This window comes from Parambassis ranga, chromosome 24 (genome assembly GCF_900634625.1).
Source record: "Parambassis ranga chromosome 24, fParRan2.1, whole genome shotgun sequence".
In the NCBI taxonomy this organism is placed as follows: domain Eukaryota; kingdom Metazoa; phylum Chordata; class Actinopteri; family Ambassidae; genus Parambassis; species Parambassis ranga.
Window position 1 is genome coordinate 4,635,225 of NC_041043.1, and position 12,634 is coordinate 4,647,858.

Sequence of the window (12,634 nt, forward strand, 5' to 3'; positions counted from 1 at the left end):
CCCGGGCAGATTCCACCACCACCTGTAGCTGCTTACTACAGGAAAAAAATAACTCTAGTGCAGGAGTTGATATTTCCCCACATTTTGACCGCAGTAAATATTTATTAGGCAGTTGGGTGCAGGCTGTCCAGGAGGGACAGGTTACCTGACAGGACCAGGCAGCACACAGGCGTCTTTCTTATGTGAAGGCAGCGGGCTGCGTTTGACCAGGTTGTTCCCAAGACAGCGCAGAGAAACGCTGTAATCATGGTAAGATCTCGCTCTCTGTCTCTGGTGACGTGCCTGTAAAGAAATGAAACCGGGGCTTGTGGGTTTTTTTTTGTTGGTAGACTGAAATGGATTCTATTTGAGGACAGTCTGCTTCAGGGTTTCAGTGTTTGTGTCGACCTTCATGAAGACTGAGAGGGCTGTTTAAACAGGCTGAATAGCGTGTTATCCTTGCTGTTATTGTCTTATTATTGATCTAAACACTTCTCCAAACCCCACAAGAAAGTAGCCTTGGCACGGCTGGAAGAACCGTTACAATCAATTTAATCTAATAGTCTGTGCTTTATTATCTTTTAAAGCCACTCCCTCCCACGCCTGGAGGGTGAATTGTGGTTCATTTTGAAAATTACATTAATTAGAACAGATTATATCCCTATAATAAGAGTGGGTTCAGGACAGAAGTGCTTTTAAGGGTTAAGTTCTTCGACTGAGCAGCATGGAAACACTGAGCTGCTCAACACAAGTCAAACACTGGCACTGTAGGCACATTTGGGGGAGAAAAAAAACAAAAGTTCTGAAAACCCACACAGTCTCGCGTCATTTCCCCTGGAAAACTTTGTTTGGACACGGTCTGCTGCTGCATTCACTTGTAGATAAAAAAGTGTGGGAATTTGTACTATTTAGCTGTCACTTTACTGAACCAGGCTAACTTGACTTGTTCAGACTTCACCCTGGGTGTTTTTGCTCCACTTTTAAAAGTCTTATTTACTGATCTTAAACAGGATGAACGTCTGAAACACACTTATGCCCTGACAGTGCTCTCAAACAGTCTCCACATCTAGCACATGTCTCACATATTTGACAATCAAGCGAGACTTTGTTGGTCTAGTCGCTCTGCAAAGCTTTGTTGTGTCAGCTTTGCCACATATATTCAGGACTGCAGTCATTAAATGCAAATGACTTCATTGACTGAATAGAATGTCAGAGTTCTTGTTCTGTTCGGCTTTCTTTACTGTGCTGCTTGGTTTCTCAAGATGATCACTAAAAACAATATGTATACAGAGACTGTTACACAACCAAGGGCAATGTATATATTTTCTCCTGTTTGATACTGCATGTTACATTCAAGTACTTAATTTCAATTTTAAAGCTAAATCACAGTATGCAGGAGAGTTGTCTGCTAAATGCTTTTTGTGTATCTGTGTGTGTGTGTTGATCTCACCAAAGTACTTGCAGGCAGCTCAAAAGTGGTTTCCATGATTACATTCACTTGTGGAAATGAGAAGGGCTGTTAAGGCTGTTTCCTCACTGATTGTTCCACACTGACGTGAATCACAAGTCACACAAAACCTGAGGAACAAATAACAACTGGTAGATAATAGTCTGGTCTGTAATTGAGCTGCTGTCATACATGTAAACATACACCACTGAGCAGCCATAAAATGATGCTTGGAATAACAGAAGATGACTAGAATATAATAATGTAGTATTTCATATTTTTTAAAATATTTGAAATGCAAGATATGATATTCTAAAGGTTAACTCTATTACTGTTAGCTACTCACCCCCAGTTTAATGCACAGGACAACAGGCAACCTGATGAAATCCTTAAAAAAAATGTCTGATTGTGCCTTTTGTGTACACTATACCTAATGTTACACAGCAGTAGTATCTAAATTAGCCAGTAGATAGCAGCTGGCAGCCATGTTATCAAACTTAGGCTGTAAAGCCAGAAGTTGGCCTTCATCCCAGCTGACAAACATCATCTAAGTAAGAACAGGTTGGCAGACGTGGGAAAAACACTTGTTGACCGACCGGCTTACTAGCATTGGCACTCATGTGAGAGGTTTACGAGCCGCACTTGAAGGCATCTTTTTTTTTTCTTTTTCTTTTTTTTAACCACTGCTCTGTGCTGCTCCGCTGGAGGGGCTGAACTTCAGTATGAGGAATATCTCCAATGCCACAGTGAAGCGCGCTCCTGCAGTTGTGGATGCTTTACTGGAGGCAAAGAGGACTAAACTCAACATGTGCATCAGTTAGACATGGCAGGCAAGTCTTAATGTGACATGTTGGAGGGGAGAGAAACGTTTTCTTCTGTGTGTGATTAGGGGTGAGTATGAGACAGGTTCTGCTCTAAGTTACATGTGGATCTGTCACTTTGCTGAAGCCAGAGTCACATTTTTCTGCTTTGTCAAACTGCTACTGTTTATCCTGGTGGAATGATTTTCTTTGTGTTTTATGCTCTGTAGGAGTTTTTGTTCTAAAGCAAAATCATGTTCACAACCTACATAAAGAGTCTGAATGATATGGTATTTTCCACGGTAAGCTTACAGGTTATAAGCACTCCTGCATGTATTTGCTATGCTTAATGATGCATGGCTGCACTGAGAAAGTGTCTATAAACAAACAACCACATATATATATATATATATATATACATATATATATCTTTCAGGACTGCTCTCTGTTTGCTTTGGTCATAAATGGTTTATGATGTTTACATTTTTTCTTAAGAAAAAAGCAGGAATTTATTGGAGTTATTTCTCTGCTTTGCTGTAGGCTGAGAGCCCTGAGGAGCAGCCAAGTACAGGAGTTTTGGGTCGTATCGGTAGTTGGTTCTCTCCGTGGAGGGGAAAGGCTTCACAGACTGAAAATGTCTCCCCAAGTGATCTCAAGTCAGAGGAAGAAGAGCAGAGTGAGAAGTCTGTGAGGTCCCTGACAGGGGAACAACAGTGGGAGGAGGAGAATTCAGCGGGTCTCTGTAGAGACATTTTCCCTTGTGAAAAGGAGGACGCCACGCAGTCTGGCCGCAGAGACGGCTCTCTTCTGAGCAGCACTCAGACAGGAGAGGGCGGTCCAAAAGAGGAGGAGCCTGTGGAGTACAGGAAGAAAAGGACAGGGCAGGGCAAGGAGAGGGAGGAGAGCAGCAACGGTACTGTGGCAAGTGGGAATCCTGAGAAGAATGCCAGTCATCTGACACATCTCTCTTCCTCTTCTAAACAGGGAGTGGTATGGGACACTAACCAAGCCCATGCCCAGCCTCAGACCAAAAGACAAACACAGTTTCAGACAGGCAAGAGGCTCCATGTGTACCTGGAGGAGACTAGTGTGATTCAGTGTGGCCAGGACTCGCATGCTGGACAGGAGGTTGTCTGTACTACAGTCACAAAAAGCCTGCAGGTCATCCCTAAGGCGAAGCCATCAGCAAGTGATTTACAAAATAGCTCTAGTCCAGACATCAAAAGGATAAATGTGAGGCCTGCTGCTGAGGCAGAAAACGTTTGCTTCGCCCTAGAAGGAGTGTCATTGAAATCACACAAAGACTCACAGTTAGAACCTGAAAAAGAGCAAACAGAGACAGACGGCATGGGGCGTAAAAACTCAGCTAGAAGGAGAGTTAGGAAGAACTCTCAGGGAGATGGAGCAACTAGCCCCAGGGCTAACGTGCCTCAGAGCACCCAGCCCGTTCCAGGGGGATCCCCTTCATCAGATAACTCTGCAACCAGTCCTCAGGGCAAAAGTCCAAAGACTCACATGAGAAAGGAACCTGCAGGCTCCTCCTCCGAGCACCGCCCCACCTCAGAGGCCTTACCTGAGGGAGGGGAGATTTCCTTCCCTGATAAGGTCAAGCAGTTGGACAACTTCCAGGACTCAAATCCAGTCACTGCAGCCACTCAGGTATGTGTGGTGGACGGCGGCGCAGACATGGAAGACGAGGATAGCCTTTACAAAGTAGAAAGAAAGACAGAGACGCCGGAGTCCAAGCGCAGGAGTATGAAGGTTTCTTTGTCTGAGGTGAAGTTTTTTAGAAAAAATGTGCCTCTGAAACCAAAGGACAGCAAAGACTGTACAGCAACACCAAAGGATACGAAAGATGAAGTGGAGGATAAGCCCAAAACAGAGACTGATTCAAGGTAAGCTGAATAAAGGTAAGGCTGTATTTGAAGCAGACCTACAGACCTACCTCTTTTTAAATAATGTTTCTTTTAGACAAGGGCTAAATATTTAAGTAACGTGCACATCCCCATGTCACCTACCTTTTGTTTAACCTGGCATGCTGTGAAAACAGGGAATGTGTGCTAACTCATAGGGTGGAATAAACACAGGTGTATCCACAGCGAAACAATAGTGTGACTCATAACACAAAGTTCAGTGCTTCTTGGACTTGTAAAGTATAGATTAGGACAAAATCTTGGTCACATTAATTTGCCTTTGTGTGACTAATAAATTTAAATGTGGCAGGTTTTGACTTTTACCTCTTGTCGTTATCAGTGTGTTTGACCCAAAGAAATCTACTCAGGAGCCCAATACAGCTGTCGGCCGGATTGCAGATAGAATCAGCCTCTTTGAGCAGCAGCAGAAGCTGACGAGTGTCCCCAAACAGACCATCCGAATCCCCAGGAGTGCCGACGTCTCTCCGGCCAGGAAAGCCACAGACAGGCTGAAAGAAAGCTTGCTTCTGTCGGATCAGAGGTCAAGATCAGCTGAACGTTATGGTTCTACATCACCTGCCAGGGAGAAGCCAATGACGATCAAAGAACGAGCAAAGATATTCACAGAGGCATGTGTGTCAGAAGCTAAACCGACGTTGCCTAAACCACCAGCCATGACAGGAATGTCTCAAAAATCCACCTCGTCTGTGGCCCCATCGCCAGTGTCACAAGAACTGGGCAGTCAGGATAAACTGCATACTAAAGAGGCAACAAACTCAGAGATAACATTAAAACCAGAAGGACAAGATACTACTGCTATAGGGGTACAGATATCTACTACTACTGAGGCACAACAAACAGACTCCACAACAGAGGAAACAGTGGTCTTAGAAACAGTAGATCAAAGTGTGAAAACTAACAGTGTTGAAACAGGCCCTTCAGGTGAGGAGCAAGGGGTTTCTGCAAAACTCGCTAATAACACAAGCAAACAATCTAAAGGCCCTAACAGAACAGGGTCTCGCTCTAAGAGAAGGAAAAACAAAGAACCAACCAGTCCCATCAGCCCGAATAATCAAAACAAACCTGATAGTGCTACAAGTAAACCAAAGGTCACGGCTATAAAACAAGAACAGGTGGATAATACAGAGGAGACTGCCTCTGAACAGCCAGCAGAGAAAGCCTCATTACCATCTCTTAGTGTGCAAGGAGGCAGATCAGATGAACAGCCACGGAGCGATACCAAACAGGAAGCCAGTAAACAGCAACTGGAGGAATCAGAGAAAGTGTTAAATGCTGCTTCTAAAGAAAATATCTACAAAGCAGTCAGCAGACAGGAGGGACTGTCTGAACCATCTGTCAACACAGATGAACCTGATACGGCTGCCTGCAGCAGTGGAACAAAGAAGCCTATTGATGAGCATCCCGTTATTTTACCCCAAAAGGAGGAAAAAGCTGAGGCACACAGCTTTGTATTGACAGAGGAAGGAAAAAATGCCTCGGAGGACAACAAAGAAACTTCTACCTCCTCCCCCTCACCTGTGCTTGAACGGGCTATAGAGCCGTCTCCGGCAGTTAAGCAGGATTCACCTGTTGAAATGTTATCAGTGCAACATGAATCAAAGAAACCTGGTGAAAAACAAGCTGAGCAACATCAAAACAACACAAGACATATAAATGAGATTAAAGACGTGGAAAAAACAAATCAGACCAAGAAGAAGAAAAAAGAAAATCTGCAGCAGCTCCTGCCTTCAAACAAATGTGCGGAGGAGGAGGTTTCAGATGTTGGAGAAGGTATCACAGGGAAAGAGGGGATTGTTGTAAAAGGTGATGAAAGCACGAAACCTGATAGAAATGAAGAGACACAGACAGTTGAAGACAAAGAAAGAACAAGTGGATCATCAGACATCTCTGCTGTAACACAACATGTCAGTCAGGTGGGGACTACACACCCAGCAGAAGCTGCTGTTTGTACCATCACCCAGACTAATGAGGCTGTGAGTGGCACAGAGAGTGATAAAGTGCCTGTAAAGGTAGAGACAGCTACAAATGTGCCTGCAGAAAGCCCTGGAAAAGCAGAGCCACAGCCTCATTCTGTGTCTGTGGAAAAAACACAGAATCAACTTGATGACTCACGTACACATGGAGCTAATGATGCTGTGCTCTCCAGCTCCAAACCTATTACCGAAGCAGTTAAGAAAGTCACATCTAAAATCACTAATGACACTTCAGGGCTGATAACTACACACACTGAGAAGACCCAGGAAGAATTGCCTGTTAAAGAGCCTCCTCTTATTTCTGCTGGTAAATCTGCTAGTGCAAGAGCAGAGAAAGAAAAGGGGTCAACTGTCAAATCAGCGCCATCTGATGTACTGAAACCAGCTCCCAGCCACCCACAGGCTAAAGAAGCAAAGCATACAGAGAACAGCAGTGATGTGGCTTCACTGAAGGATGCCAAGAAAATCACCCAGAAACAGTCTGAAGGCACATTTAGTGTAACAGAGAAGTCAGCTGACAAAACGTCGCCAGTAATTGAACCTTCATCTGTTGCTAACGGTGATACCTCCACATATTCGGCATCCCTTAAAAAGGAACCTGTCAATACCAAGCAGAGTCAACCTCCAAAAGCACACTCTTCTTCAGAGGCTAATAGGATGAACCTGGATCCAATCAAGCGTTCATCCATGAGGAAGCTCCATTTGCTGAGCAAAGATGATTCTTTCAAACAACAGGACGTCCCCTCAAGCTGGCTCGATGTGGACTTTCCCAAACAGAAACTTAAGGCCCCAGGGCCCAAACTAACTTCTTCTGGAAGTGAGAGCAATCTCTTGGACACTTCTGGTGAGCTAGATGATGAGGATTTTGTTCAGAAAATCAAGAAACTTTGTGTCCCATTCTCCCTCCCACCACGTAAACACAACCACCTCAGGCCACCTCAGCCCCCCTTTGCCATGCCAGCCATCAGAGAGGACCGCTTTGAGAAGACCTTTGACCCTGAGGAGTTTACAATCGGTTTAAGAAAGAAGACTCAGTTCAACTTCGACACGACCCCAAGTCTTTTAGCCAAGCTTCAAAACACAGAGACAAAACCTAGCCTGAAGCCTGCGAGGGCAAGCTTTGCTGACAGGAGCTTGCTGCTCAGTAGCCTCAGGGAAAAGACGTCTGTCAAGGATGAGGAGGATGTCAAGGAAGAGAAAGATGACCAGTTCAAGGTGAAGTCTCGTTTGGACGGGAGCTGCGTCCTTGGCAACCTCACCTCCTCCAGTTTCAGAGGAAAGAAGAACGGAGTTCAGACACAGGCAGAGGCCACTGGATCTGGGAATGTGTCTCCCAATGAAGCCCCCCAACTCAGCCCCTTAGCTTTGTCCCAGCCACCCCCGCCAAGCTCAACTACCACAGCTCCAACCAGAGACTCACTGGCCAAGCAGAATGTAGAGGAAGTCTGTGCTGCAGAGGCTGTGGTCAGTGACTCAGGTCCTCCACTTCCTTCTTTTAACGACATCAAGCTGCCTGACTATTTAGAGAAGTACCTCCCGCGAGATCCAGCGAAAACAGTGCAGAGCGTGCAAGGACAGGAGCAAGTCAAACCAGAGGTTAGTCTCACTGTGTGCTTTTAAAAGAATGTGCATTTTAAATGTAGCCTTCCTCATAACACAGTAATTCAACTGGCAATATGCAGTATACACAGACATTATTAAATAAACTGTACTGTATAAAGTCATCACAGTTCATTTTATGAGCAGACCGACTCAACAACTTTTATACTCACCTCTTTGTTTTCTGTTTATGCATTAGTTTACTGAAAAAATGGCTACTCTGCTCTCTGGAGCTGAAGCAGATGTGTGTGTGAAACCAGCTCCAGTGCTTCCTGACACCGTGGCTCCATGTTTTCCTGGGATTCCTGCCGCCACACGCCCTACACTGCCCGAGCTAAAGCAGCCTCCGGCTCAGCCACAGGGAAAACCTAAAAGCAGTGTAAGTGTTCTGCATTCATCATAAACCTATTATTAAAAGACGCATAACAGTTTAGTAGCACAAGTTAAAGTACTAAACGGCACAAGGAAGAGTCTGACAAGAGAGCTGGAGACTATTTATAATCATGATTTCCATTAGAGCTACACCACATACAGTATTCATGGAAAGATTTGAATTTTTTTGCCTGCCCTCTCTACTACTGCTCACTCACTTTCGTTCCTTTTGATGTCATAATTTAAATAAAATGGACAGGGCTGTGTTTAGAGCTAATGATGATGATGCTGGTGATAGGACTATTTGTTGGCAAACATGTGGGTACAGCGAGCTATGTGCTTCAAAGTGAGTCTGTGCTTCTGGGTCTCCAGTTGTGACTGAAATTTTGTCAGGTTTTTAATAACTTGTGATGAAGAGCAGCAGGTCAGAACAAGGTTTAGGTTGGGGTAGTCTTGAAGAGAATGGAACTGAATAAACCTGTTTCCAACAGAGGACAAATAAAGATCCAGCATAACTTCAATAATATGTATTGACCCTTTGAAAGAGCTTGTTTTGTTGGGAAACTGTGAAGAAAAGTTAAAAGAAAAGTTTTTCTCTAACTATTTTTCTTTCAATGCTGCCAAAAGCATCTTAAAAGATGAATAAACCCTGTTTTTGGCTTGCTTCTTGCTTATTACTTCTCACTGTGGTGTTTGACTACAAAATCAGAACAGTGAAATCTCCACAGACCCGCTGCCTCCCTGAAAGTTAACTCAAAAGGTCAGGATATTCAACAGGCTGAGTCGCTGCACAGACAAATGCAGATTAACCTCATCTTTTATGGATGTTTGTCATGCGCTGCATGTTTGTCACGATTTTAATTGCGTGCTTTTTTGCATTCCAGATAAGAACTGCTAAGGGATTTCACAAGCGCCCTGGAAAGGTACAGTAGGCACAGAATGAATTCAACATGGAGGGAGGGGACTCTGGATAGACACAACTAGCACTCAGTTCTGTGAAAACATCTGCTTTTCATATGGTGTTCTTGAGGATAAACAATGTATTTAAAAAAAAGTACAAATTCCATGGAACTCACTGCTGCCAAAACAGTGCCAAACTTGTGTTTCTTCATTATTGTAGAACTTCATTAATGGCTGTTACAACAAAAAGGAGATATTCCCCCTGGTGCTGAGGGTTTTCAGTCTCTTGCCCACACATCAGCTTTTCATTAATTCACTCTACATGCTGCTCCAGCTGAGCTGGGATCCACAGTCACGACTGGCATTAACCGTAAAAAGAACCCAACAAACAACAGCCACTCTCTGAATATCAGCATTCTGCTGCTCTATAAACCAAAAATACAAGTTTTATATTAAAGTGACGCACCACATTAGAAGTTATTGTATGCCCGTATGCCATTTTGGTATAAACATCATTGCTTCCACCGTAGCATGCTTTTAGGCTTCTCTCAGCACTCTGTCCGTGCTGCTTTAGATTTCAGGCATTTTACCATTATTTCTCTGCCTTTTTTTGACACTGCCCCTTCATCTCTCTACACAGATGGTGCTGTTTGAAAAAGCTCAGTTCGGTGGCCAAGCGTATGAGATTTACAGGGACGTAGCAGATGCTACATCTCTGCAGCTCTCACCTCTTATATCTGTGAAAGTCTTTAGAGGATGGTAAGTAGAACCTAAAGATGATGAGATGAAAATGTGGGCTTCTAATCAGTGTAAAGTGATTGTGTGACCCGTTTAATGGAACATCAGTCTCTTAGTTAAAAAAAAAACTCTGCCATCATGTTGTATTTATTTATTTATAGTGGTGATTTTGCCTCTGTTTTGCTGAGTACTGCAAAATTTTCACAGCAGGGTGCTGCCTCTTGTAAATCACTGGGATAGTGTGAAGCCCCGGGTGTCACCCGTGTTGTTGTTTGCAGAAGTGCTAACTGCACAGGGACTGACTCACCATGCTACCAATCAAATACTATCTTTGTTATCCAATCTAGGCTTTCAGCAACCTCACCAAGGCAAACTAAATCAGCATTTAAAGGTAGGGTAGGAGATTTTGAAAACTCAGGGAGAGTCAGCCAGATTTCAAAAGTATAAGCTCACCCCAAAGCCACACCTCCCAATCACATGGACGCGCATTACCTGAAGACATGCTGCGGTCTGTGACTTCGGCCATCATGCACGTATATCTCTGGTGCACGCAGAGCAGGAAGAGAGCAGCCAATACTCCATGCAGAGGATTGGCTGATGTTTTTAGCGTTTTATAGCTTCCACAGATGATTAATATTCTTCGTTTTAATGCGAAACTGCCTAATTGGTTGCTGTCGGATTGTAAAGAGAACTAATTTAACTAATTTAACAAAAACTGCATCAGAATGAAATCTCCTACCCTACCTTTAATCAATACCACATGCCAAAAAAAGAAAAAAACAATAAAAGATATTCCATTTTTCCTTTACTTTTAGCATACCGGAATCTCAATAATCAATGCTGAAGGAACAGGGACAGAAATTCAGTAGGGCTCATTAAATCGTCAGATCTTTGCTGTATACAGATGTATACACTGCCAACGCTAATTTGCTTCTTTAATTTCATTCTTTGTTTGCTGCACTGTACTGTACTCTATTTTTAGCAAACATTGTGACATTGTGACTCATTGGGCATTGTTTTCAAGGATGCAGTCTGTTGTTTTTACAACTCCACTCTGCAGGAGATAAATTAGATGTGATTCATGTTAATTAGTAAGCTCTAGAGAAGATAACCTGTGATGATGCTGTCATTTTGTTTTCATGTAACAAAAATGCAAAATTATATTGAATTTTTAAAAACACAAACTTCACATCCTTGTGTTTGTGCTAAATTCATTAATTTTGTTTACTCTGCAGCTGGGTGCTATACGAGAAGCCTGACTTTCAAGGACGCACCATCGCTCTGGAGGAAGGAGCGACGGAGCTTACAAATATGTGGGCTGAGTCTGAAGTAGAGACAGAGCACAGCAATCAAGCCATGCTGATTGGTTCTATTCGACTTGCTGTCATGGTGAGAGTACCAGTTAACTACCTTCACCTTAAAACGGCCTTTGGTGTCCACATCGTCTTCACTTAACAAAAAAAAAAGAGTAAAACTTCAGTCACTTGGTTTCATTGGGAGGATTTGTTAAATCAGTGTCGGCCACCACTGATAATTGCTGTGTTTGTTTCCCCTCTCTCCCGCTCTCTGTCTGTAGGATTACAGCATCCCACACATTGATCTGTTTACTGAACCGGAGGGCCACGGAAGAGTGACGCCTTACCACGATGATACAATAGAGACGGGCTCATTCGGGATCCCACTGAGCACTGCTTCCATCCAGGTGCACTCCGGGGTGTAAGTATGGCTCTTTCTTAGATAGATTAGATTTTATTTGAAACATTAGGGCACTCAAGTCTCAGACGTAATGAAACAATCCCAGCTCTGCTCGCTGATGTTTTCTTGCTGCTGACTGAAAATCCTTCCCGCTGTGCTCAGTGCAAATGGCCTTTTCTAATGGGATGTTCTCGTGTCGAGTTTGACTTCAGTAAATCACTGAGGACTCATAATCATTACTCTGTGTTTATCTTTGACTTTCAGTCATTTGCCTGCTCAGGAATGTCTGTCCTGCTGTTGCATGTTAGAGAGTGCAGAGTGGAGGGGTTGGAAGCAGAGTAAAGAGGTGGAGACTATACAGAGAGTGAGAAAATTACAAAGGTGTGGAGAGTTTTCCACGTGAGAGGCATCATTAAGGACATTTTGTGCCCTGCCCTGAAGGAAATAAACAACATGAGACCTTTACCTCCTCAGATACTTTTAGTTTCACATATTAGGAGATAGACAGAAGCTCATCTCTGCTGCTGTTGGCTTTGCAACAGGTGGAGACAAATGTAGTTAAACAAACTTACAGTAAAAACCACTAAGCTCTGTCACTGATCAAACATTGGCTCCTGTTATGTTAGAGTATGTCTTTCACCCCCATGAGGTTGGCATCACTTCTTTTCTATTTCACATACTCGGCTGAATGGTTTATTCATCCTGCCTCAGGCTCACACATGGTGGTTGATATGAGATGGGCATATTTCTTTCAAACACTGCCCACACTAAATATAAATTGTGAGAAGTAATCCTTTGAACTGAAGCATGCCATTCCCAAGAAATTGTTTTTGAAGCTACACAGCTTTTGTTCTGCTCTCTTAGTTGCATGACTCATTTCTGACATATTAAACCTGCACTGACCTCATGATACTTGATGACACCGTTTACTGCTGCCTGTGATCTAGGTGGAAAGCATCAGTGTTGTTCGTCTCACATGAATTTTAAAACCCCTCATAATTATATGCAGGCACCTTTTGACATGATGTTACATTAACATGCAGTGTGGGTGTTTGTTCTTCCCTCAGGTGGCTTGTTTTCAGTGACCCAGGGTTTCAGGGCATGGTAGCTGTTCTGGAAACTGGAGCGTACCCTTTTCCTGAAACATGGGGCTTTCCATCACCATTTATAGGATCTCTGAGACCACTGAAAATGGTG

At 43.5% G+C, this 12,634-nt stretch overlaps 1 protein-coding gene across 3 annotated transcripts in view; it reads left to right on the forward strand.

The window, feature by feature from the left end:
• Window positions 1–12,634, forward strand: part of LOC114428323 (beta/gamma crystallin domain-containing protein 1-like) — a 23,394-nt gene continuing 10,760 nt past the window's right edge. Inside the window, exons 1-10 of one of the 3 annotated variants that reach the window (XM_028396622.1) lie at window positions 1–249; window positions 2,457–2,528; window positions 2,767–4,121; window positions 4,480–7,729; window positions 7,932–8,111; window positions 8,989–9,027; window positions 9,645–9,763; window positions 10,978–11,131; window positions 11,319–11,458; window positions 12,505–12,631. In XM_028396622.1, the coding sequence (XP_028252423.1) occupies window positions 2,481–2,528; window positions 2,767–4,121; window positions 4,480–7,729; window positions 7,932–8,111; window positions 8,989–9,027; window positions 9,645–9,763; window positions 10,978–11,131; window positions 11,319–11,458; window positions 12,505–12,631 (5,412 nt within the window). In that variant the 5' untranslated portion in view covers window positions 1–249; window positions 2,457–2,480. Of the gene's footprint in view, window positions 250–2,143; window positions 2,318–2,456; window positions 2,529–2,766; window positions 4,122–4,479; window positions 7,730–7,931; window positions 8,112–8,988; window positions 9,028–9,644; window positions 9,764–10,977; window positions 11,132–11,318; window positions 11,459–12,504; window positions 12,632–12,634 lie in introns of those variants that run through there. The other 2 variants (XM_028396621.1, XM_028396623.1) reach the window with 2 other exon arrangements.